Raw genomic sequence first — 26238 nt, 5'->3', positions numbered from 1 at the left:
GTGATTCTCCTGCCTTAGCCTCCAGAGTAGCTGTGTCTACAGGCACATGCCACCACCCCTGGCTGATATTTTGTATTTTTATTAGAGACGGGGCTTTGCCATGTTAGCCAGGCTGGTCTGGAACTCCTGACCTTAAGTGATCTGTCCACTTCAGCCTCCCAAAGTGCTGAGATTACAGGCATGCACCACTGCACCCGGCCATGTCTTTTTAAATTCATGAATTCCTTCTCAGTCACATTTTTTAAATTTCTGTTTTTGGTTTGCTTGTCTACTAAGAGTCTCTACCATCTGGATTTTGCTGATTGCATCCTTGACATGCCATTTATTGTGTTATTTTCTCCTCCATATTTTCTGTAAATTGGTGATTGAATCTATAGGCTTGATCAGATTCAGGCTTGCTTGTTTGCTTGCTTCCTTTTTTCTGTCTTTTTTTTTTTTTTTTTGGTAGACCACTGTACAAATGAAGTAGTAGTTTTTAATCAGGAGACATAAAATGGCTGGGTTTCTCTATGATTTAATAGCCATTGATGATATGTATTGTTTTTAAAAATCAAATATTACCATAGGTTGCATTGCCCAGTGTGATAGCTACTAGCCACTTGTGGTTATTGAACGCCTAAAATGTGGCTAGTGTGAATTGAGATGTGCTGTAAATGTAAAAATATATGTTGGGTTTCAAATAGTACAAAACAAAAGAATATAAAATCTCTAATTTGTTTATAATGATTACATATTTTAAATATTTTGGATACATAGGATTAAATAAAACATTAAAATTAATTTCACTTTACTTTTAAATTTTTTAAGTGTAAGATTTAAAATCATGTAATGGTTTGCATTAAAATTATATTGGGCCAGGTGCAGTGGCTCACGCCTGCAATCCCAGCACTTTGGGAGACCAAGGCAGGTGGATCACCTGAGGTCAGGAGTTCGAGACCAGCCTGGCCAACATGGTAAACCCCCCACTCTACTAAAAAATAAAAAAATTAGCCAGGCGTGGTGGCAGTTGCCTGTAATCCCAGCTACTCAGGAGGCTGAGGTGGGAGAATTACTTGAACCTGGGAGGCAGAGGCTGTGGTGAGCTGAGATCATGCCACTGCACTCTGGCCTCGTCAGCCTGAATAATAGAGTGAGACTCTTGTCTCAAAAAAAAAAAAAAAAAATTCTATTGGACAGTGTCACTGTAAGACATAGAGAAAATGTTAGATCCCTATCCCATTCTCCCTACCTCTCATTCCCATTCTCCAGAGGCAGCCACTTTCAACTTTTAGTCACTTCTCTGCTGTTTACTTCCACATTTCCAAGTGACAAGGTTTTAATTACCTTTATTTGAACACTTACTAAAAATGTGCCAATTATGTTCTAAGCTCTCTGCATTTATGAAGTAAATTCTTAGAACAATCATTTTAAAGATGATGAAACTCTGGAGCAGAAATATTAAGTAATTTACCCAGTCACAGATTAAGTAAGGGACAGAGCTTGGATTAGATTCTAATTCTTAGTATCTGGGCATTTGATCAGACGTGGTGGCTCATGCCTATAATCCCAGCATTTTGGGAGGCTGAGGCAAGAGGACTGAGGTAGGGTGTTCGAGACCAGCCTGGGCAACAAAGCGAGACTCTGTCTCTGTTTATTAAAAAATAAAGCATTTAAAAAAATCTGGGCAGCTGGCCGGGCGCGGTGGCTCAAGCCTGTAATCCCAGCACTTTGGGCGGCCAAGACGGGTGGATCACGAGGTCAGGAGATCGAGACCATCCTGGCTAACACGGTGAAACCCCGTCTCTACTAAAAAATACAAAAAACTAGCCGGGTGAGGTGGCGGGCGCCTGTAGTCCCAGCTACTCGGGAGGCTGAGGCAGGAGAATGGCGTAAACCCGGGAGGCGGAGCTTGCAGTGAGCTGAGATCCGGCCACTGCACTCCAGCCTGGGCGACAGAGCAAGACACCGTCTCAAAAAAAAAAAAAAAAAAATCTGGGCATCTAACCTCCAAATATGTTACCATATTGCCGCCTCTGCTTACACTCCCCTCATTTTTTTCTTTTTTTTTTTAAATATAAATATTATCTAACTCCCTGCTATGGAAGATGAAGATGTTGCTTTTCATACTTCTCCCCCTATTCTCCTTCCCTAACCTGATCTTACACTGGGACTTCTACTCCCATCATCACTTAATTGTATAATTTTTGTTAAATTCATATCTAATATATAAATATACATAGATAATATTGTCTTCTATAGCATACCATGATTATATTTTCTTTATCATATTTTTATATTTCTGCAAGTAGTAATTGCCTTGGTTGTAATTTGTTCAGCTTCATTTGTATCTTCTATTAATTGATCATCAGAATCGTTTGTCATTTTTTATTCTCCAAATCACAGGGAGACTTGTTGGAGTTCTGCAGCCTTCAGTCAGGACTGACTACTGTCCAAGTAACACAGTTCTCATAATAGAATTGATCATATTGGGACTTCCCCTTGTTTTCTCTTGCATTTAAGATATGGGGAATCCAAGTCTTTTTCTTTCACCATAGATAAGGTCTCCCTCTGTCACCCAGATTGTAGCGCAGTGGCACCATCACAGCTCACTGTAACCTTGAACTGAGTTCAAGCAGTCGTCCACTTCAGTCTCCTCAGTAGCTAGGACTATGGCTGCACAGCTAATTTTTAAATTTTTTGTGGAAATAGGGGTCTCACTGTGTTTCCCAGGCTGGTCTCAAACTTCTGGCCTCAAGTGATCCTCCTACCTCGATTTCCCAAAGCCCTGGGATTACAGGCATGAGACACTTAGCTGGTAATCCAAGTCTTTTAAGTAGTACCTTGTTCTGGAGAGTGCAATGGCTTCTCAAAATTCTAAGGATATTAACTTAGGTTTTTTTGGTTGTTTTAAAATTTTCTTTGTTCCGTGCATTAACGCTACAGGTTGAACATGCATAATCTGAAAATCTGAAATCCAAATTGTCCAAAACCCAAAACTTCTTGAGTGCCAACATGATGCCACAAGTAGGAAATTCCCTATCTGATTTTATGTGATGGGTCACAGTCAAAACTTTGTTTCATATACACAATTATTTCAAAATACTGTATAAAATTAACTTCAGGCTATTTGTATTAAGTGTACATGAAATATAACTGAATTTTGTTTAGACTTGGATCCCATCCCCAAGATATCGCATATATAGGCAGATATTTCAAAATTGGAGACACTTCTGGTCCCAGCTGTTTCAGATAAGGGCTGTTCAACCTGTATTTCCTTTAAGTTCCTTTTTGCTGTTTGGTTTGGTCGTAGTCTTTCAAGTTAAAATCTTGGCCATAATTGTCTCAGGATCCTTCATATTTGAGAGACACAGAGAAAGCTAACTGGAACATCTCTGCGTACATGGGTAGGACTTTTCAGTGGTGAGCTTCATTATAAGTAAGAAAACAGCAAAACATTTTCCTTAGCCATGTCTCACACCCCCAACATGGTTTTTTAAAGATTTTTCTTCAGGGTGGGTCAATTTTTCTGGAGAGAAAGCTTATCTCAGGTAATAGGAGCTGGGCTGTCAGTTCTGAGACGAAATAAGGCAAGAAGCTAGCTCACTGTTCAGTATTCAGTTTCACTTTATCTTCTTGTTTTCAGTAAGGAGTCACTGCCATTCCTACCCCATATGTTTAGGAGTTTTCACCTGCCATCTTTACCCATTAATGTTAAATTAATGCAAACAGTAACACAAAATATCAGCTGCCTACAAATAGGTATCATATTGTACATACTCACACAGTAATAAATAGTGGCAAAGTATTAAATATTTGACATGTGTTATCTGATTTAATCTTCAAAACTTTACTGTGAAGTAGGAACAATTATTATCCTTATTTGGATTCACTTCAACCACATTCTGCCATTACAATACCTTATTGGCCGGGCATGGTGGTTCACGCCTATAATACCAGCACTTTGGGAGGCTGAGACAAGCGGATTGCCTGAGCTCAGGAGTTCGAGAACAGCCTGGACAACACAGTGAAACCCTATCTCTACTAAAATACAAAAAATTAGCCAGGTGTGGCAGTGTGTGCCTGTAGTCCCAGCTATTTGGGAGGCTGAGGCAGGAGAATTGCTTGAACCTGGGAGGCGGAAGTTGCAGTGAGCTGAGATTGAGCCAATGTACTCCAGCCTGGACAACAGAGCCAGACTCTGTCTCAAAAAAAAAAACAATACCTTATTAAAATTTCTTTTTTTCTTCTTATCCTTTGCTCCCGGAGAAACTTTTAGCATTAAAAAGTGGTGGTGATAAAATTATATTTTTCCATTAATAAATTGCTGTTTTGGGGGGCACTGAAAAATATATTTACTGGATGGTAAGACAAGCATTCAATTTTTTGTGTCTAATCATACAAAATTTCTCATAGATTAGCTGCTGATCTTACTACCTCTAGCCAGTATTTCTATGGCATATACATTCTAGATAGCAAAAGGGCACATTATCTCAGAATCCAAGAAACCCCACTGAGATCATAAGCAGAGAAGAAAGATGATGTGAATGAAAGAAACCTGAGATACTTTGATTGATTTAGAACTCTGAGGCTATCCACTATTGCCAGTTTTTTCAGGACATCTTCCTCCTATTCCATTATGAAAGAGATGTAGAGTACACATAGCATTTAAAAATGTAATCTGGCTTTTCTCATACATATCTAAAACTTTTGATCTACCCTTGTATTATCAAAGTAAAAGTGATATTCTCCCATTATTGAAATAAACAGACATTTATTAAATGATGTATTAAATCATATGCTGTATATTCACATTTTGAGGTCTCTGATACTACAGACCTTAATAACAGTTTTACTTCTAAGAGTTTTGTTGGCATAAGGCCAGGTGCCGTGGCTCACGCCTGTAGTCCCAACACTTTGGGAGGCCAAGGCAGGGTGATTGCTTGAACCCAGGATTTTGGGACCAGCCTGGGAAACATGGTGAAACCCCACTTCTACAAAAATTAGAAAAATTAGCTGGGTGTGGTGGTACGTGCCTGTTGTCCTAGCTACTCAGGAGGCTGAGGCAGGAGAATCACGTGAGCTGCCCAGGAAGTCAAGCTGCAGTGAGCTGTGATGATGCCACTGCACTCCAGTTGGGAGACAGAGTGAGACCCGGTTTAAAAATATATATATATATATAATTTGTCTAGAGCCAGAGGTTGCAGTGAGAGGAGATTGCACCACTGCACTCCAGCCTGGGAGAAAGAGTGAGAACCTGTCTCCCTGTCTCAAAAAAAAAAAAAGGCCAGGTGCGGTGGCTCATGCCTGTAATCCAGCACTTTGGGAGGCCGAGGTGGGCAGATCATGAGATCAGGAGATTGAGACCAACCCGGCTAACACGGTAAAACGCCATCTCTACTAAAAATAGAAAAACAATTAGCCGGGCATGGTGGCGGGTGCCTGTAGTCCCAGCTACTTGGGAGGCTGAGGCAGGAGAATAGTGTGAATTCGGGAGGTGGAGCTTGCAGTGAGCCAAGATCCTGCCAGTGCGCTCCAGCCTGGGTGACAGAGCGAGACTTCATCTAAAAAAAAAAAAAAATACATATATATATATATATATACACATACACACATATACACACACACACATATATGCACACACATATATACACACATAAAATTTGTTAAATATATCAGAATAACTGACAACTAAAATTGTGTTTATAAGTTTGAGCTAATATAGAAGATAACATTATTCTAATTTATTAACCCTTTGTTTATTTGGGTAAATAGAATACATTATCAAGTTTTTTCTTAAAAAAAAAAAAAAGGGGGGGTAACCAGGAATCCAAAGGTATAATTGTATAGTCTTGTTCAGGTGTAGCCAAGTGGGGATAACAGTTCCTGTCCCATGCATACAAAAGGTAAAAATAAGTGCTTACCTACCAAACATGTTAAATAAAATTGTCAACAATACTGTATGTTAAAGCCTATTGTGTTCCTCTCCTTTCCCCCATTGGAAGCCATTCAGAATTAGATATTTATTATTTTTATAATTTATATGTACATTATATATGTCCATATGCCTAAATAATAATATAGTATTTTGTATGTTTAAAAACTACTGGCCAAGCATGGTGGCTCATGCCTGTAATCCCAGTGCTTTGGGAGTCAGAAGAGTAGGATCAGCTGAGGCTAGGAGTTTGAGACCAACCTGGGCAACATAGCGAGACCCTGTCTCTACAAAAAGTGAAAAAACTACCAAGGTGTGGCAGTGTGTGCCTGTAGCCTCAGCTACTCTGGAGGGTGAGATGGGAGGATTGCTTCAGCCCAGGAGGTATAGGTTGCAATGAGCTGTGATCTTGCCACTGCATTTCAGCCTTGGTAACAGTGAAAAACCTTGTCCAAAAAAAAAAAAAAAAAAAAAAACTATGTTGTATATGTTTCTGTAATTTGCTTTTTTCCCTCAACATTGTAAGAGTCATCCATGTTAAGACATGTACCTCTGATTTCTCCATTTTCACTAATCCTGTCATCAGGCGTGTCTAATCTGCCGTTAAACCTGTCTACCTTCTATTGGGTGTTTAATTTCAGTTACTGTATTTTAATTTTGTCATCTAAGTTACTGAATATATTAATCACAGTTACTTTAAAGTCTGTGTCTGGAAACTCCCCATCTGTAGATCTTCTGTAGATCCATTTCTCTTGTCTTGTTTTTTCATTGTTTCTCAATCATAAAGTCCTATTGACTGCTGTGCTTAGTAATTTTTGGTAGAATACTGAAATTGTGTGTGAAAATTGTAAGGTGAAATTGTATGTGAAAAATTGTAAGGATAATTTGTGGCTGTAGCTCAGGGATCTACAAATTATGCCCCATGGACCAAATCTGACCTGCTACCTGTTTTTGCCTGGCTTTAAGTTAAGAATGTTTGCTGTATGTTTAAATGATTGAAAAATAATCAAATGAGGAATAATATTTGGCAACACATGAAACAAAATTCAAACCTAAGTGACCATAAGTAGAGTTACTGGAATAGTCACATTATGTATTGTCTGTGGCTGCTTTTGTGCTGCAACAGCAGAGCTGAGCAGTTGCAACGGAAACCTAATTGGCCACAAGACTAAAAGATTTATTATTGCCAACCTCTGCTCTAGCTAGATGATGGTATCTTTCTCTAGGGAGGATTTACTTCTGGTAGGCCCTTAAGATATTAGGAAGATCATCTTAAGTCGTTCAGGGATTTAGTTGATTCAAAGCTTGTTTTGAGTTCTTGTGGGGGTTGTGAATTTCTGGTTCACCTCTACTTCTAGGGCATAGCTTTTCAGGGATTCCAACTAAAAGCCTGATGTATTTACCCAGAATCCTATTCCTTGATGGGCCCAGTACTTCAGTGTTGGTTCATTGTCTACAATTTTCCTTCTCCCTGAGATTATGGCTCTTCTATGTGTGTGTGTATGTGTGTGTATATATATATGTACATACACACACATGCACCGACAGACATATATATATTTCTGACATTGTCAGAAATAGAAGTTCAAGGTGATCAAATTGCATCCCCACCCCAGATTCTTCAATGGCCTTCCATCTCATTTAGGAAAAAACAAATCCTTATAGTTACTACAAGAATGACTGCATGAGTGAGTCTAAAAATACATGGGTCTAAAGAGGCACAGACAAGAGAAAACAGGTTTATTTTGCCACCAGTGCATGAGCACACTAATAAGTGTAGGACTTAACACTCCAAAGGAATATACCCATGCTAGAACCATGCATTTGTTTTCATTATTTTTAAACTGAGGTATAATCACTTACCAAAAATGTACATTTAAGTGTTCAGTGTGTTTTGACAAATGTATATCCCTATGTACCAATACCTCAGTCAAGATACAGAACATTTCCATCACCCTAGAAAGTTCTCTCCTTGCCTTTTGTTTTTTGTTTTGCTTTTCAATTTTGTTGTTGTTGTTGTTCTGAGACAGGATCTCACTCTGTCACCCAGGCTGGAGTGCAGTGGTGTGATCTTCCAGCGTTCAAGTGATCCTCCTGCTTTAGCCCCCCGAGTGGTGGCACGCACCACCATGCCTGGCTAATTTTTTCTATTTTTTTTGTAGAGACTGGGTTTCGCCATGTTGCCCAGGCTGGTTTTGAACTCCTGAGCTCAAGCGATCTGCCTGCCTAGGCATCCCAAAGTGCTGGGATTACAGGCCTGAGCCACCATGCCCGGCTCCTCCTTGCCTTTTCCAGTTAATCTTCTTCCCTGTAGAACAGCAACCGCTGTTCTGATTATCCCCATATTAATCATAATTTTTATTTTTTTTTTTGAGACAGAGTCTCACGCTGTTGCCAGGCTGGAGTGCAGTGGCACGATCTCGGCAAACTGCAACTTCCCCCTCCCAGATTTAAGCAATTCTCCTGCCTCAGCCTCCCGAATAGCTGGGACTACAGGCGGCCGCCACCATGCCCAGCTGATTTTTTGTATTTGTGTAGAGATGGGTGGTTTCACTATGTTGGGCGGGATGGTCTTGATCTCCTGACATCGTGATCCACCCTCCTCGGCCTCCCATAGTGCTCGGATTATAGGCATGAGCCACTGCACCCGGCCCAATTTTAATTTTTTCAATTGCAAATTTCATAACTACCATGCTGGTCATAACATTGCTATAAGTCTTTAGAAGCTGTTGATGTATTTGCGTTGTTCAAATTTCACCTACTTCTCTGGATCCCAGATTAATTGATTTTTTTTTTTTAAGGCCACATCTGCGTATTAATCTGCAGGTCTAGCTCATAGCCCCTTTGATGAATAGAGGGTATACTAACACAAACGTCATACATGATTAGGTAATATAAGTAACCTGGTCTTTTAGAATACTATTGAATGACACTAAGCTACTTAAAAATTAATTCCTAGAATCCCAACACTTATATTTCCATGGCAAGTAACATGCATTATCTCAGGTGAGAGTGCCATTTTCAATTTACAGATGAGAAAATGATTCAACAACTAATTGACTTATACAAAAACCCCCTTACCATAATCAGTGGTGCCAGGACTAGATTTTTATTATTTTGCTCATTCCACTATCCTAGGCTGCATGTACACAAGGAAAGAGCCAACTTGTATTCCAAAAATTCAATTTCCTTGTTTCTTCTCTGAAAATTCATAGGTTACCCATTCTTCCTATCCTCTGGCATAGTGTTGAGCACTGAAAACATACATCAAATAGTGCTATAAACTTTTTTTTGAGACAGAGTCTCGCTCTGTTGCCAGGCTGGAGTGCAGTGGTGTGATCTCGGCTCACTCCAACCTCTGCTTCCCAGGTTCAAGCGATTCTCCTGCCTCAGCCTTCCAAGTAGCTGGGACTACAGGAGTGCACCACCATGCCCAGCTAATTTTTGTATTTTTAGTAGTGACAGGGTTTCACCATGTTGGCCAGGATGGTGTCGATCTCCTGATCTCGTGATCCACCTGCCTCGGCCTCCCAAAGTGCTGGAATTACAGGCGTGAACCACCGCGCCCGGCCACTATAAACATGTTCTGTACTTTATAACAGAAGATTGATAGGAAATTTAGAGATAAATAATTCCATGGCTATTCACTATACAATTTAGACTCCACCTATGTAAAAGATGGTGTTGCTTTTGAGTAAGATGAAAAGAAGCCCTTAGTTTTGCTATCCTGCCTTACTGACAATAATTACAAGAAATTCTTAAATAGACATATAAAAATGTAATATATATGATACATTGCATTATACATTTATGAATCCATTTTTTCCTTCATCTACACACCTGTGAAAGCCCAGAGATACTGCTGTGTCCAGGGCCTTCTTGCTTTTCACTCCGGCTAAACAAGAAAACATTAGGTGGTCAGATTTGGAGGGCTTTACTTCATTATACTTCTCTTTGAAGTCTCTTGGGTTCATCTGTAGAGCTTCGCCTACCTCATCCACTGAAAGAAAATGTTAAGAATTTCAATTAGATTTTAGATATAAATTATTTATATGTTTTTTAATAATTTAAGACACATGTCATTTACATGTTATATTGATAGACCCAGGGATTTTTCAATACTCCAGAATTCCCCATGTCTCTGTAACATCAATTAACATATTTTTAGAATTCAACAGGTTTTCAAGTTCCTTATAAGTGACATCATTAGAAATAGCAGTATAAAAATTGTGGTGGTTTCCCGTTATTTACTTCAAACCTGGAAAAAATAAACAATTTAGGCAACTTCAAAGTGATATCACTATTAATAGCTGGAAATAATAGGTTAAACAAATTTCCCCCCTGTTCCAGTCAGTTAACTATCGTCAATTTTTTTGCTTTAATAAACGATGTATTCTAGGTATGTATTTTGCACAGTGACATAATAAATATATATTTGGCCTCTGCTCCTGGTTCCTGATACAAGAGCTCCTAAAACCCTTGTAATTTCCTGAGTGATGGTGGTGGGGGGGTGCTGGGACCATCTTTTGTTTTAATGTATTTCGTTTTGTACTCCACTTCCTGACCCAGAGCTCCCAAATCCCTTGGAATTTCCTGGGTGATAGATTCTTTTGTTCTAATGAAGTGACTCTTGGTAGGTTCATGGATAGCTTCAGGATGGGGGCTGGTCACCAGAAAGACCCAACTGTGATTAGAAGCTTGGAACTCAGCCCCATTCTCATCCTCCAGGAGGTAAGAGCAGCTGGAGACTGAGTTAATAACTGATGACTACATGATGAAGTTTCCATAAATATCTCTAATGGGGTTCGGAAAGCTTCTGGTTGGTGAACACATTCAAGTGCTGGGAGGATAACACGCCCCAACTCCATAGGGACGGAAGCTCCTGTGCAGGGGACCCTTCTAGACTTCCCACTGTGTACCTCTTCATCTGGCTGTTTATCTGTATTTTTTATTATATTCTTTCAAATAAATTGATAAACTTGTTTCTCTTCTCAACTTCTTTGAGCAGTTCTAGCAAAGTATCAAACCCAAGGAAGGGGTCAAGGGAACCAATTTACAGCTAGTTGGTCAGAAGAGTGGGAGGCCTGGACTTGTGACTGGCATCTGAGGTAGGGGCAGTCTTATGGGACTGAACCCTTAGCCTTTGGGGTCTGTGCTAACTCTGGGTAGTTAGTTCAAAATAAAATTTTAGAACATCCAGTTAGTGTCCATAGAGAATTGGAGAATTACTTGGTTTTGGAAAACCCACACATCTCCCACACATCTGATATCAAAAGTGTTGTGAGAGTACAGAAAAGAATTTTTCAGCCAGGCATAGTGGCTTATGCCTGTCATCCCAGCACTTTGGGAGGCCGAGGTAGGAGGATCTCTTCAGCCCGGGAGGTGGGGTTGCAGTGAACTGAGATCACGTCACTGCACTCCAGTCTGGAGGACACAGTGAGAACCTATCTCAAAAAAAAAAAAAAGGCCAGGTGCGGTGGCTCATGCCTGTAATCCCAGCATTTTGGGAGGCCGAGGGGGGGTGGATCACCTGAGGTCAGGAGTTCAAGACCAGCCTGACCAACATGGTGAAACCCCGTCTCCACTAAAAATACAAAAATTAGGCGTGGTGGCAGGGGCCTATAATCCCAGCTACTTGGGAGACTGGGGCAGGAGAATCGCTTGAATCTGGGAGGCGGAGGTTGCAGTGAGCCAAGATCATGCCATTGCACTCCAGCCTGGGTGACAACAGCAAAACTCTGTCTCAAAAAAAAGGAGGAGTTTTTCCATGTATGCATGTATCCCCTGACTGTGAGCATCAGGATGCAGCCTGTGCTGCCCTGAATGTTTGATATTGGCCTTGTGTCAGTTCTATATTCTGCTCTTTCCAAGCCCCTTAATTGGTGGGAGCTTGTAAATACACATTCAGCATCTGGTAACTGAATTATGGAAATAATTTGTAAATCTTAATCTAAGTTACAATATTAAGAAAATTTTTATTTCATTTCCCCTTGCAAGCAAAGATATTAAGACATAGATTAGATGTGGGGACCTTACATTTTATACTACAATTGTAAGTACTTAATGGCATTATTTCTTTCTTTTTTTTTTTTTTTTTTTTGAGATGGAGTCTGGCTCTGTCACCAGGCTGGAGTGCAATGGCGCAATCTCGGCTCACTGCAACCTCCACTTCTCGGGTTCAAGCAATTCTCCTGCCTCAGCCTCCTGAGTAGCTGGGACTACAGGTGTGTGCCACCATGCCCAGCTAATTTTTGTATTTTTAGTAGAGACGGGGTTTCACCATGTTGGTCAGGATGGTCTTGATCTCTTGACCTTGCGATCTGCTGCCTTAGCCTCCCAAAGTGCTGGGATTACAGGCGTGAGCCACTGCACCCCGCCTGGCACTGTTTCTATCTCTTAAATATAGTCACCTTTTGGTATCTGAAGGGGATTGGTTCCAGTACTTCTTTGGATACCAAAGTCTGTGGATGCTCAAGTCCCTTATATAAAATGGCATAGCATTTGCATATAACTTATGCTTATCTCCCGTGTACTTTAAATCATCTCGTTTACTTATAATCCTTAGTACAATGTAAATGCTATGTAAGTAGTTATATTGTATTTTTGGGTTTGTTGTTGTTGTTGTTGTTGTTGTATTGTTATTTTGGGTTTTTCTTCCTGAATATTTTCTCTCTAGTTGACTTGAATCCTCTGGTGTTAAACCTGCAGATACAGAGTGCCAACATATTGTTACATAATATGGTATTGTAATATAATATTGTAACATAATATAACAATTGTAACATAATATGGTATTGGAACCCATAAAATAAAATAAATCCATGGGTCCATACTGATATAAGGATATAATTGAATAAATAAATTGGGAGAAGGGATTATCTTCCTTATATGGGAATTTCCAACTAATAAATATAGAAGGAATGATGGGAACAGAAAATCATTAGGCAAACACTCCAGTAATAATTGTTGCAGATAAAAACCATTGATAGATATAGATCTAGTGGGTGAAAGTGTGATGAGAAATGAGATAATATCTTTCCATGAGATACTAATTACAAAGGGAGAAACCTGAAAGATAACACTTTAGTTATTCAAATATAACTTCACTAGTAACAAGACATGTTGACAACATGTGCCTCCTGATATGAGGCCCTGAGAAGAGCACACAATATCACTTCCTTAGTATTCTTGCAAAAAAATTCATGTCCTGAATCTAATTAGAAGAAAATTTCAGACAAAAAATCTACAAAATAACTAGTACCCTTTTTAAAAGTGTCAATGTCAAGAAAGATTAAAGTCTGCAGATAAGTTAACAGTATTATATCAATACTAATTTCCTGATTTCAATAATTGCGCTACGTAAGATGGTCATACTATGTGAAGTTGGTAAGAATAAAGGAAACTGTTTTACTTTTGCAACTTTTCTACAGGTCTAAAATTATTTTTTAAAAAGAATATCCAAAAGATTTTTAAAATAACAAAAAAAGTAATAATGTTCGTATTTCACAACAAAATGACCACTGTAAGAAAGGTAAATAAGGCCAGGCACAGTGGCTCATGCCTGTAATCCCAACACTTTGGGAGGCTGAGGTGGGAGGATCACCTGAGTCCAGGAGTTGGAGACAGCCTGGGCAACACAGTGAGACTCCATCTCTACTAAAAGTTTTTTAAAAAAATTAGCCAGATGTGATGGCACAAGCCTGTAGTCCCAGTACTAGGGAAGCTGAGGCAGGACAATCGTTTGAGCCCATGAGGTGGAGGCTGCAGTGGGGCTGTGATGGTACCACTGTACTCCACCAGCCTAAGTGACAGAGTGAGACTTTGTTTCAAAAAAAAAAAAAAAACAGAAAAGGTACATTATACAGGTATGCTTCAAATTTTGTTTAAAGTATTAAATATAGTAAAATTGATTTAAGTAGTGTAGAGCTGGTATAAGAAAAGGTTTAAAAGTCTGAGTCCAGAAAAGAGACTTACAGTATACTTTATACGAGAATTTAGTATCTGTTAACAGTAACACTGTAAATTAATAAGGAAATGACATTATATTCAATAAACAGGCCAACTAAGTAGGAGAAAACACTAAGTAGGCTGTTACCTCATTCCTTATGCTTAAATTCCAAATATAAACCTAAAATCTATTTTCTTTTTTTTTTTTTGAGATGGAATCTCTCTGTCGCCCAGGCTGGAGTGCAGTGGCACAACCTTGGCTCACGGCAAGCTGTGCCTCCCGGGTTCAGGCCATTCTCCTGCCTCAGCCTCCCAAGTAGCTGGGACTACAGGCACCTGCCACCATGGCCAGCTAATTTTATGTATGTTAGCCGAGATGGTCTTAATCTCCTGACCTCGTGATCCGCCCACCTTGGTGTGAGCCACAGGTGTGAGCCACAGCACCCAGCCCTAAAATCTAATATCCTAAAAGTACTCATAGAAAACATGAGTAGATAATTTCAGTCTTAGGATAGGAAGGCTATTCTAAACATGACAAAACTCAGAAATCATAAAGGTTTGATCTCATAAAAATGCTAAATTTATATATGGAAAAAGAACAATGAACACTTTGAATACAAGTAACAGGTAGGAAGAAAATTCTTGTGACATAGAAAAACACCAAAGGGTTAGTGTTAATAAAATAGAGTTCATACAAATAACTAGGAAAAAGAAAAAATCCCCATAGAAAAATGGTCAAAATATATGAACATGGAATTGACATGAGAAATATAAATAGCCAATAAAATGTGAAAAGGTGCCCGATCTACTACTAATTAAGGAAATACAAGATCTAAACAAAATTTTGTTATTTTGTCAGGTTTGTAAAAATTAGAAGAATTTATAATATCAAATATTGGTGAGGGAAAGAGGAAACGGGTACTTTCCTACATTGCTGGTAGTGTATAATGTTACAAACTTTTGAAGGGAAATTTAGCTGTAATAACATTGTAAGTATGCATATCCTTTTTACCTCACAATTTTAGTTTTAGGAATCTATCCTACAGGAATCTTAGTATGAGTTAATACAGATGTATATATATATATATGTAACTATGTTTGTGGGTAGCATTCTTTGTAACATTGGAAAACTACAATAAGCTGGAAGTTCAATAAGGCAACTGTTGTAAGTGGTACATTTATACAATGGGATATGCATCATTTAATGTAAGTTGTCCAAAATAGTATTGAATTTAAAAAACTAGTTGTTGAACATTGTGTATAAACCTAAGGTTCCCAAACGTTCTGGGTTTACAATGCTTTTAATGCCTTGGTAATTTTTTGCAGGGCTCATAAGCCAAAAGAAATGAACAGCAGTTCCATGTATTAAGTAGTTAAGAAAAGCCAAAAGTAAGTTACAAAAAAAGCATATCTTCTTATAAAAAATAGACACTCTTTTGTTTTATTTCTCTTTTTTTTTTTTAGACTAGTCAAGTGCAGTAGTGAAAAGGAGGGAAAGAGTAGAACAAGTTCGATCTGTAACTGACTGGACAATGAATCGAGGTAACTCACTACCTTCAGACCAGCCATACTTTTCTATTTTCATCTGTCATTTTCATGGCTAGCAAAGTAACATAAAAATGGACAAATAGCTATAAAGGTTTAAACGAACAGGTTTCCAGCTATTCCACTCCCATGTATATGCTCAAATGAAAACAGGGGCTCAAACAAATACTTGTACACTAATGCTCATATGTATTCACAATAACCAAAAGGTGGAAACGACCCAAGTGTTCATCAACAGATTATGGATAAATAAAATGTGATGTATACATAGAATGGAATGTTAGTCATAAAAATGAATGAAGTACTGACACGTGCTACAATACGGATGCACCTTGAAAACATGTTGAGTGAAATAAGCCAGACACAAAAGGACAAATATTATATGATTCCATTTATATGAAATATTTAGAACAGGCAAATTCATAGAGACAGAAAGTAGGTTAGAGGTTGTCAGGAGTTGGAGGGAGGAGGAATGGTGAGTTTCTTTTTGGGGTGATGAAAATTTTTGTACTGAAATAAAAAGTGTCGATGGTTGTGAATATAATTAATGCTACTGAATTGTACATTCAAAATAGTTAAAATCACATTTTACACATATTTTACCACAATAAACAAAACTTAAAAATACAGGTTTCCTCACCCTCTTCAGATCTGAAAAGTTGATTCACTGTGTCTACAAGATTAGATCTTAACCTGGAATCAAACTATTTCTCATCCAGCTAGCTGTTTTCTGAATTCCCAGAATATAAAGAGCCAGCAGGCTGAATTAATAATGCTCATTACTGCTTCTCATTGTTAGGAACTGGAAAACTATGGTAATTTTATAATTTATGTTAAACTCAAGATTCTGGCTCTTAGCCACTGTGAAAGATAGTGACAGCAAGTAACTTCTTTAAGTGGATCAAAGATAGTTATGTTTTTCTTGTAGTCATCTAACTGATATTTAACTTTCTATAATTCAATTATACTCTTATTGGGAGGTGGAGGATGGGGGAAATAACCAGTGAACACTAGATTTCTTGCCCTTCCACTCAGTGAGCAAAAGCCTGAAGCAAGCCTATTTGTTTGATGAGTTTCAGCTCCCTCAAGCCTCTCATGATATGAGCCTCTATTCCACACTAATTATTTAAAGCCAATAGTGCGTGTTTTTATGTACAGCATGTGCTCCACTTGCAAATCAACCACTTGATCTTGTGCTCAAAGAAACACTAATCTGTTCCTATACTGAAGAAAAACTGGCTATTTAGGATTTACTGAGAGATGATGTGTAGTTCTCTAGAGGGATTTTCAAGAGTAATACAGACTGCACCTGATTTTCACATTTTCAGCCTAACCTTTGAATAACCTCCAGTTTTGCAGTTTCCACATTAGTAAACCTAACATCACCTGGATATTCACTGCGGCATTACAACACAGGATAGAATCCAAGCTCCTTAGTATGTTCCTTAATGCCTTTCAACAACCCCTTACCAGCAGTTTACCAAATCCACTCCTCCCCCCATTTCTCCTCTTAGGCCCCAATTGCCCTATCCTCCAGCTACATCAAAAGTATATGTGTGCTCCTGGTCGGGCGTAGTGGCTCATGCCTGTAATCCCAGCACTTCGGGAGGCCAAGGAGGGCGGATCACGAGGTCAGGAGTTTGAGACCAGCCTGACCAACATGGTGAAACCCCCGTCTCTACTAAAAATACAAAAATTAGCTGGGCGTGGTGGCACGTGCCTGTATTCCCAGCTACTCAGGAGGCTGAGGCAGGAGAATTGAACCCATGAGGCAGAGGTTGCAGTGAATGGAGATTGCGCCACTGCACTCCAGCCTGGGTAACAGAGCAAGACTCCATCTCCCAAAAAAAAAAAAAAGTACATGTGTACTCTAAATACAGTTTTATAATGAAAAGAGGAGGGATTTTAGAGTCAGATAAACCTAGATTCACATTCTGGCTTACCCATTTACCCCTGTAACCCTACAGAAATTACTTAAAATTTTTAGGATGTAGTTTGTTATTTGTAAAATAGGAATATTATTATCATTTAAACCTATGAGCTTTAAGTAAGGTAATGTATATACAGTGCAATCAATCAATATCTATTTCTGCCTTTCCTTCGTGATTTATACATAGTGCTCATTCTCAAAGAAATATCTTTCTCCCTCATCTGTCCATGGAACACTCTTACTCTGCTTTAAGGCCCAGTTAAATGTCCCTTGCCACCTCCCCTTTAATCTAACAATTGCGCATCTAGATATCTATTTTAGTAAAATATTTGTACAAATACACAAAATGGTATGTACAATGATAATTACTGAACAACTTTATCATAGCAAAAAAATTGGAAATCAAAGTGTTCATCAATAGGTGACTGGTGAAATGGTAGAATATATGTGGCAGTTAAGAGAGTTACATGTGCCGCCATGGAAGGCTTCTGAATACCTAGGAAAAAACTGCAGAAAAGTATGCACAGATCACATTTGTATATACAGTATTTTTACGTACTTTTATTTATGTATATTCATAGACAAGTGTTTAGAAGGGTGTGTATCAAGCCATGTCTAGGCAGAAGAGTCGGAGGGGGAGGATATATAAAGGATCCACATGTTGTGTTTTGTTTTAATATGAGGATAGAATCATTTAATACTAGCATTTTTTTTTTTTAGATGGTGTCTTCTTCTGTCACCCAGGCTGGAGTACAACAGTGTGATCTCGGCTCACTGCAACCTCTGCCTCCCAGGTTCAAGCAATTCTCCTGCCTCAGCCTCCCGAGTAACTGGGATTACAGGCACGTGCTACCACACCTGGCTAATTTTTGTATTTTTAGTAGTGGTAGGGTTTCACCATGTTGGCCACGCTGGTCTTGAACCTCCTGACATAAGGTGATCCACCCACCTCGGCCTCCCAAAGTGCTGGGATTACAGGTGTGAGCCACTGTGCCCAACCACTAGCATAATTTTATATGTTATTTATTTGAGGCAGGGTCTCGATCTGGCGACCAGACTGAAGTGAAGTGGCATGATCTCCCAGGCTCAAGTAATCCTTCCACCTAAGCCTCCTTAGTAGCTGGGACTACAAGAGCTTGGCTAATTTTTGTATTACAGCATAATTATTTAAATGAAAAAGGTACCTTTTTCGGCCGGGCGCGGTGCCTCAAGCCTGTAATCCCAGCACTTTGGAAGGCTGAGATGGCCGGATCATGAGGTCAGGAGATCGAGACCATCCTGGCTAACACGGTGAAACCCCGTCTCTACTTAAAAAAATACAATAAAACTAGCTGGGTGAGGTGGCGGGCACCTGTAGTCCCAGCTACTCGGGAGGCTGAGGCAGGAGAATGGCCTAAACCCAGGAGGCGGAGCTTGCAGTGAGCTGAGATCTGGCCACTGCACTCCAGCCTGGGCGACAGAGCAAGACTCCATCTCAAAAAAAAAAAAAAAAAAAAAGAAAAAGGTACCTTTTTCTAATACTTTCTAGAACTCAGAGTCAGTTGTTCTTTCCACTGCAATGTCACTTGACTGGGCTGTGTGTGGTGATTGTGTCTGCCTTCCCTAAAAATGGGTGAACTGAGCTACAGAGGCCGTATCATCAGCAGGAAGCCTGCAGTTTAGGAGCTCAATAAATGGTTGATTTTTTCATGTTTGAGACAAAGTCTTGCTCTGTGGCCCAGGCTGGAGTGCAGTGATGCAATCGTGACACACTGAATCCTAGACCTCCCAGACTTAAGTTCTCCCACCTAAGCCTCACCGGTAGCCAGGACTACATGTGTGTGCTACCATGCTGGTTTTTTTTTTTTTCTTTTTCTTTTTCAGTAGAGATGGGGTATCACTATGTTGCCCAGGCTGGTCTCGAATCCCTGGGCTCAAGCAGTCCTCCTGCCTTGGCTTCCCAAAATGCCGAGATTATAGGTGTGAGCCACTACGCCAGTCCCAGAGCTCAATAAATGATTCTTTTTTTTTTTTTTTTTTAAGACAGGGTCTCACTTTGTCACGTGGGGTGGAGTGCAGTGATGTGATCTCAGCTCACTGCAGCCTCGACCTCCTGGGCTCAAGTGATCCTCCTGCCTCAGCGCCCCCAAGTAGCTGGGACTACAGGTGTGTGCCACCATAAGTAGCTAATTTTTTCTACAGACAGGGTTTCACCATGTTGGCCAGGCTGGTCTTGAACTTCTGAGCTCAAAAAGCTCAGCCTCCCAGTGCTAGGATTACAGGCAAGAGCCACTGCGCCCCACCAAATGATTCTTTAATAAAGGTGAAAGGAAACAGTCTGTGGCCAGGAGCAGTAGCTCACACCTGTAATTCCAACACTGTGGGAGGCCAAGGCAGGAGGATCACTTGAGGCCAGGAGTTCGAGACCAGTCTGAGAAACACAGTTAAAACCCTATCTCTACAAAAACAAAAGAAAAGGAGAGAGAGAGTGAGCGAGAGAGGAAGAAAAGAAAAAAAAATTGCATACAAAAGCACCTCTTAAACCACAGAGGACTTACCAACAGTTAAAATAGATAGGTGGGGCTGGGGGGAAGCTGTGTTAATGCTGGGTCCCTGTAGCTGCATCCACAGATTAAAGTTGGTGCTGGAGAGGCAGCATGCAAAGCGAAAAGAAGGGACCGCTTGGAGTTCTAGACCCAACGCCTCCGGTAACCACCTTCACTTCTCTGGCTTCTGCTGGCTCATCGGTAAAATGAGGGGTGGTATTTTTATAGTTCTAACACGTTATAGTTCTAGGTGGCTGTTTCATGAAGCGCGGAGCGCTGCTCTCTAGCAGGTCACAAATGTAACTCGCAAGGCTGGGCTCGGCATTACGACTCTCGCGGGCAGGGACTGGCCATCTTGCTCGCTCCTCTGAGTTGCAAAATTGGCCTTCATGTATTGCTCAGTCAAGCACCACTACCAATATAAACGCCCTCCCCATACGACCCGGCTGGAGCAATGTTTACTTCTCTCCCTGCTTCCCCAGGGCGCCCACAGGTTCGGGTAGCCCGAGATCTTCGAACAAGAACTGCTAGTGGGTGTTACATTCCCAGGTGCCAAGAGTGATGGGTCTGACTTTTAACTGGAAGTCTAAAGAAGCGAGCACCCCCACCAATGTTAACCCTTGCCTGAAATCCAAAGTTAGGCCCTCTCCCTTTTCCCAGTGACCACCAAGCTCACCGCAGAGCGCAGCCTCCGCGCACCCGAGGACAGCCCTGCGCTCAGCCGGGAGCAGCAACCAGGTTAGCACCATTGCCGGCTGGCGGCCGCCGCGCTATTGACCACCTCCCACTGCTCTTCCTCCTCCTGCTCCCGCCTCCCGGCGCGCTGCTCCAGGCTCTCCGGCGCCCTCCAGCCAGGCACCGGCCGAACAGGGTAGTGACGCAAGGTGTAATTACTGCTTTAAAACTTAAAGGCATTTGGAAAGAAAGTAAAGGTTATGCTTACTTTTTTTGCTTTTATTATTTTTTAGGTGACACAAAGTTTAAAAATAGAAAGCAGAAAATGTGACACATTATTTAAGATTTAAAGTAAATAAACTTTTCCAATTTACCTTAATAACATGATTTTCATACATTGGATTTGTTTAAAACAGACTGACTACATGGATAACTTTTCTAAGAATTGTTCTTAACTCTAATAACTGGTTCAACTGATGTAGGCATTAAAATAAGGTCATATTGTCATCGTTCCTCCACGAACTGATGATATTTGACTATAGGTTTGTCAGGGTTATGTTCAACTATTGTATAATATGTGTCAGTTTCCTATTGCTACCATAACAAATTACCCCAAATTTACTAGCTTAAAACAACACAAGTTTATTATCTACAGTTCTGTAGATTAGAAGTCTCACTTGGCTAAAATCAAAGTGTCAGCAAGCCTGTGTTTCTTCTGAGCTCCAGAGTAGAATTTCTTGACTTGTCTTTTCTTTTTTTTTTTTTTTTTTTTACTTGATAGATATTTTTACTTGCCCTCAATACATAAATTATTTTTTTTTTTTTTTTATTATACTTTAAGTTCTAGGGTACATGTGCATGACGTTTATATCATGTATAACTCCCCAATGCAATCCCTCCCTCCTCCCCCCTCCCCATGATAGGCCCCAGTGTGTGATGTTCCCCTTCCCGAGTCCAAGTGATCTCATTGTTCAGTTCCCACCATTCCTTGGCTCTCATGGCCTCCTCCTCCACCTTCAAAGCCAACAGCTTTGAGCTTCAAATCCCTGATTCTGACTCCTGCTTCTGTTATCACATCTCCCTCTCTTCCTCTGACTCTGCTGCCTCTCTTTTATAAGGACCTTTACATTCAGACCACAGAGATAATCCATGATAATCTTCTCATCCCAAGACACTTAGTTTAATCACATCTTCGAAGTCCCTTTTGCCAGTTAAGGTAACATATTCACAAGTTTCAGGTTTGTAGAACATGAACATCTTTGGGGCAGGAGGTCATTATTAAGCCTACCACACAAAGTTTCTCATAATCTTATTTTTTATTTATTCTCAGGTTGGTTCCCAAGCATAATAAAAGCTATATTTAACTGCAAATAGATTTACAGTTAAAAATTAAAATATTTGGCCAGGTGCTGTGGCACCAACCTGTAGTCCCAGTTACCAGCAGGCTAAGGCAGGAGAGTACCTGAGCTCAGGAGTATGAGGCTATAGTGCACTATGATCAGCCTGGGTGACTTAGTGAGACCCCATCTCAAAAAAAAATTAAAATATTCATGTTTAAATGGCATTATTAAAGTGTCTGTCCAAGGAATCATTTCATTAAGCATTTTAAAAATTCAGTTATTAATAATTTAATAAGCTATAAGCAATTTCAGATTTCTAGACCAATGACATCATTTATAATTATTTTCCAAATAATTTGGAGCTTAATCATTGTCTCTGTGTAATTTACTTTGTGGATTCACTTTGAACTAAGATATCACTATATACTATAGATTCATATAGTCTCTGTGACATCCCCATTCTAAATATACATCATAAATCACAGGTAGTATGAACACAAGATAGGGAAACAATGTACTTGGCCTCAGTGAATCATATTTAACCTGATTTCTGCTTTTGCAGGAGAAGTAATACTAAACACTTATTCTTTTAGGGCTCATGACTAATTATTATTTTAAAAATATTTTTACGTAGGACTTTTTTTCTGAGGAGACAAGTATATCTTTCCATATATAGCACACTGCTAAACTTAGTTTATTTAAGAGTCCTTGCAGCAAAAAGATCTGTCAAAAGAGATTCTTGATTGTTGTTCCTAGTGATCTTGATCATTGTGTCCAAGTTATTCCATCATTGTTAAGGAATAACTCAAGCAAGACTTAAAATGGGATAAGAGGGGGAGAAATAGTTTAACTTTTCTGAAAAAGATTTACTAGTGCTGAGTTGATATGAATCATTAATTCCCAAACAACTAATTTAATTTTTTGTTGTTACTCATGTGTTAGTGAAAGGCTATTGGAAAGAAGACTTTTTTTTTTTTTTTTTTTGAGGCAGAGTCTCACTCTGTTGCCCAGGCTGGAGTACGCTGACATGATCTCAGCTCACTGCAACCTCTGGCTCCCAGTTCAAGCGATTCTCCTGCCTCAGCCTCCCCAGTAGCCACCACACCTGGCTAATTTTTATGTTTTTAGTAGAGACGGGGTTTCACCATGTTGGCCAGGCTGGTCTTGAACTCCTGATCTCAAGTGATCCACCCGCCTCGGCCTCTCAAAGTGCTGGGATTACAGGCATGAGCCACCACGCCTGGCAGAAAGAAGACAATTTTTAAGAGACTTGGGATTTTTCCCATTTCTTTTTCTTTTATTTTTGACCAATAAAGTCATTTCACACCCATTTCTTTTAAAATCAACTTTTAAGTCCCCATATAATAGACTAATATAATAAAATGAAAAATTAGGAAATATATGGCCTTTCATGTGAGTCTGTTTTTTTAAGAATTTCTGTCAAAACTTTAAATGAACATCTGTTGACTCCGCATTTCTACAGTGAATAGTTTATTTACTGAGAATATTTGCGTTAGTAAGCAAAGACAAATGTACACTAACAAGAGACTGATGAAAAAATAGATACATTCATTCACAAGAGACTTAAGCAACTGGTCAAAAAAATGAGACTAATATGGCCCAGCACGGTGGTTCACGCCTGTAATCCCAGCACTTTGGGAGGCCGAGGCAGGCAGATCACCTGAGGTCAGGAGTTCAAGACCAGACTGGCGAACATGGTGAAACCCTGTCTCTACTAAAAATACAAAAATTAGCTGAGTGTGGCAGCACATGCCCGTTGCCCCAGCTACTCGGGATGCTGAGGCAGGAGAATCGCTTGCACCCGGGAGGCAGAGGTTGCAGTGAGCCGAGATCGTGCCACTGTATTCTAGCCTGGGTGATAGAGCAAGACTCTGTCTCAAAAAAAAAAAAAAAAAAAAATGAGGTTAATATGAAAATGTGTCTGCCATATACTGTTAGGTGAAAAATTCAAGTAATAGAAGAGAATGTAGACTGTAATCTAAGCTGTGTTATCTTTTAGCATAAAGGCAGTCACATAAAAACATGGTACAAATGCATGGTGTACACACAAAGACAGTGCCTAAAACTATATATCAGAAAACAGCAAACAGAGGAGGAAATGGGAGTGTGGGAAGGAGGGGAAGATGAGAAACTAGCAGGTATTACTTTGACAATAAAGAGTGTATCTTAAATATACTTGATATCTGGTTCAATTTGGTGTTTGATAAAAAGGAGCTGGGCGCAGTGGCTCACGCCTGTAATCCCAGAGCTTCGGGAGGCCGAGGCAAATGTATTGCTTGAGGTCAGGAGTTCAAGACCAGCCTGGCCAACATGGTGAAAACTTGTCTCTACTAAAATACAAAAAAAAAAAAATTAGCTAGACGTGGTGGCAGGCATTTGTAATCCCAGCTACTAGGGAGGCTGAGGCAGGAGAATTGCTTGAACCCAGGAGGTGGAGGTTGCAGTGAACCAAAACCATGCCACTGCACTCCAGCCTGGACAACAGAGAGAGAATCTGTCTCAAAAAAAGAAAAAAATGAAAAAAATACACTTGATAGAAATATAAGAGGAATATATATAGCCTACATCTTAACAAAGTATTCCACATATTTCCAAACAGAACATGACGGTAAATTTAAGATATTTAGCATTATTTGGAAAATACATGGTTAGATAATCTTAAGGTAATCTATATTTTTATTTGATGTTTTCTTATAATGTCATTGTAATAGCACTAAAACATACTTACTGTCTAACATTTAAAAATAATTTCCTTTCTTTGAATAATCCATCAAGTAGTAAATTTTACATTCAATTAAGTGAAAAGATAAATGAGGAACATCAGAAATAAAAACTTAAGTGTTACAGAATTTTCCTTAATTTATGCCAAGTTTTGAAACAAAGGTTGAAATCTCTGCAGATTTTGGTTATGCTAAGGGTACATCCACTGGAAATCAATATTTGAAATTTGTCGTTCCCAAGAAAATTTAAGTATTGTATGGTATTTGATAATTTCTAAATTTTTTCTTATGAAGAAAATAACCTAAATTTCCATAATCTAATTCAATCCCTTTTAAAAAATCAATCATAAACTGGGTTTCCACATCTAATACTTTTTTTTTTTTTTTTTTTGAGGCGGAGTCTCGCTCTGTCGCCCGGACTGGAGTGCAGTGGCCGGATCTCAGCTCACTGCAAGCTCCGCCTCCCGGGTTTTAACGCCATTCTCCTTCCTCAGCCTCCCAAGTAGCTGGGACTACAGGCGCCTGCCACCTCGCCCGGCTAGTTTTTGTATTTTTAGTAGAGACGGGGTTTCACCGTGTTAGCCAGGATGGTCTCGATCTCCTGACCTCGTGATCTGCCCGTCTCGGCCTCCCAAAGTGCTGGGATTACAGGCTTGAGCCACCGCGCCCGGCTATAATACATTTTAAAAAATCTTTTACAGTGACACAATTAAGATGCAAATTATTTAGATTTACTCAAGTTTGCTTGTTCTTATTCCTCCAAGTTCTAGATCAAATTCAATGATAAAATATATGAAAGCTTTTGATTTATGAAGTAGACACTTTTGCCTTCAAAAACACAACCTATTCTTATTTGGGGAATTTTTTTTTCCCTAGGGAAAAAAATTATCCTAACCCCCCAAATGATAGTGTACCTCTATACCTATAACAGCACCTGGCATATCTGTGCTCAATTATATTTGTTAAATGAATGGTCCTTGTAAGTACGATATAAGCAAATACCAACCTTCTTTGCCAAATTCTCCACAGGTAAATACTGTTATAAAAAAAGTTTTTAAAGTAAAATTTAGTATTTAAAATTTTAACTCTGGTATCTTCTGATTTCTACGCCAATAGTCTTATCCTTAAAGCCACATCTGTCCCTTGGCTGAAGAGTTGTGAAAGATCAGGAGACTTTTAGAACCTATCCATAACCACTGTTGGCATTTGCAATATCCATGATTCAAACAAAATATTTTCAAACCAATTACTTTTACTAAACATGCACTGTGCTGGCCACTTTAATAGATAACTGGGCTTTGAGGAGGTATAGGTGTATTTGAAGAAATGTACCATCTAGTTAGGAAGAGAGAAGGACAGGTAAGACAACAGCAATGGCGAAGAAAAGCACAATAATATATGACGAATGTTAGATGTGACTTTAAGAGTCCAGAGGAGAGTAACGGAGGGAAATCGGAGTTTGTTTCAGAAGGCGCCCAGCAACAAGTGGAACTTAAGCCGGACTCCTGGAACATCCGAGGTGCGCACGCTGGCCCAGGATCCTAATAAATTGCTAGTCGGTAGCTATTACTCTAAGATTACCAGGGACTCTCCGGGCTCTGAGGACATGCAGAACGCAGGCGCC

General features: G+C 39.7%; 1 protein-coding gene across 1 annotated transcript in view; it reads right to left on the bottom strand.

The window, feature by feature from the left end:
• TSTD3 (thiosulfate sulfurtransferase like domain containing 3) overlaps nt 1-20651 on the bottom strand; it is a 45988-nt gene extending 25337 nt beyond the window's left edge. Inside the window, exons 1-2 of the mRNA XM_033234688.1 lie at nt 20535-20651; nt 9752-9911 (exon numbers count right to left, since the gene is read on the bottom strand). Coding sequence (XP_033090579.1) covers nt 9752-9911; nt 20535-20607 — 233 coding nt within the window. The 5' untranslated portion in view covers nt 20608-20651. The remainder of the gene's footprint in view (nt 1-9751; nt 9912-20534) is intronic.
• Nucleotides 20652-26238: the final 5587 nt, after the last annotated feature.

Source organism: Trachypithecus francoisi, unplaced genomic scaffold, assembly GCF_009764315.1.
Source record: "Trachypithecus francoisi isolate TF-2019V2 unplaced genomic scaffold, Tfra_2.0 Lachesis_group15, whole genome shotgun sequence".
Classification (NCBI taxonomy): Eukaryota; Metazoa; Chordata; class Mammalia; order Primates; family Cercopithecidae; genus Trachypithecus; species Trachypithecus francoisi.
Note: the sequence above shows the minus strand (reverse complement) of the source record. Positions and strands in the feature narration are given on the sequence as shown.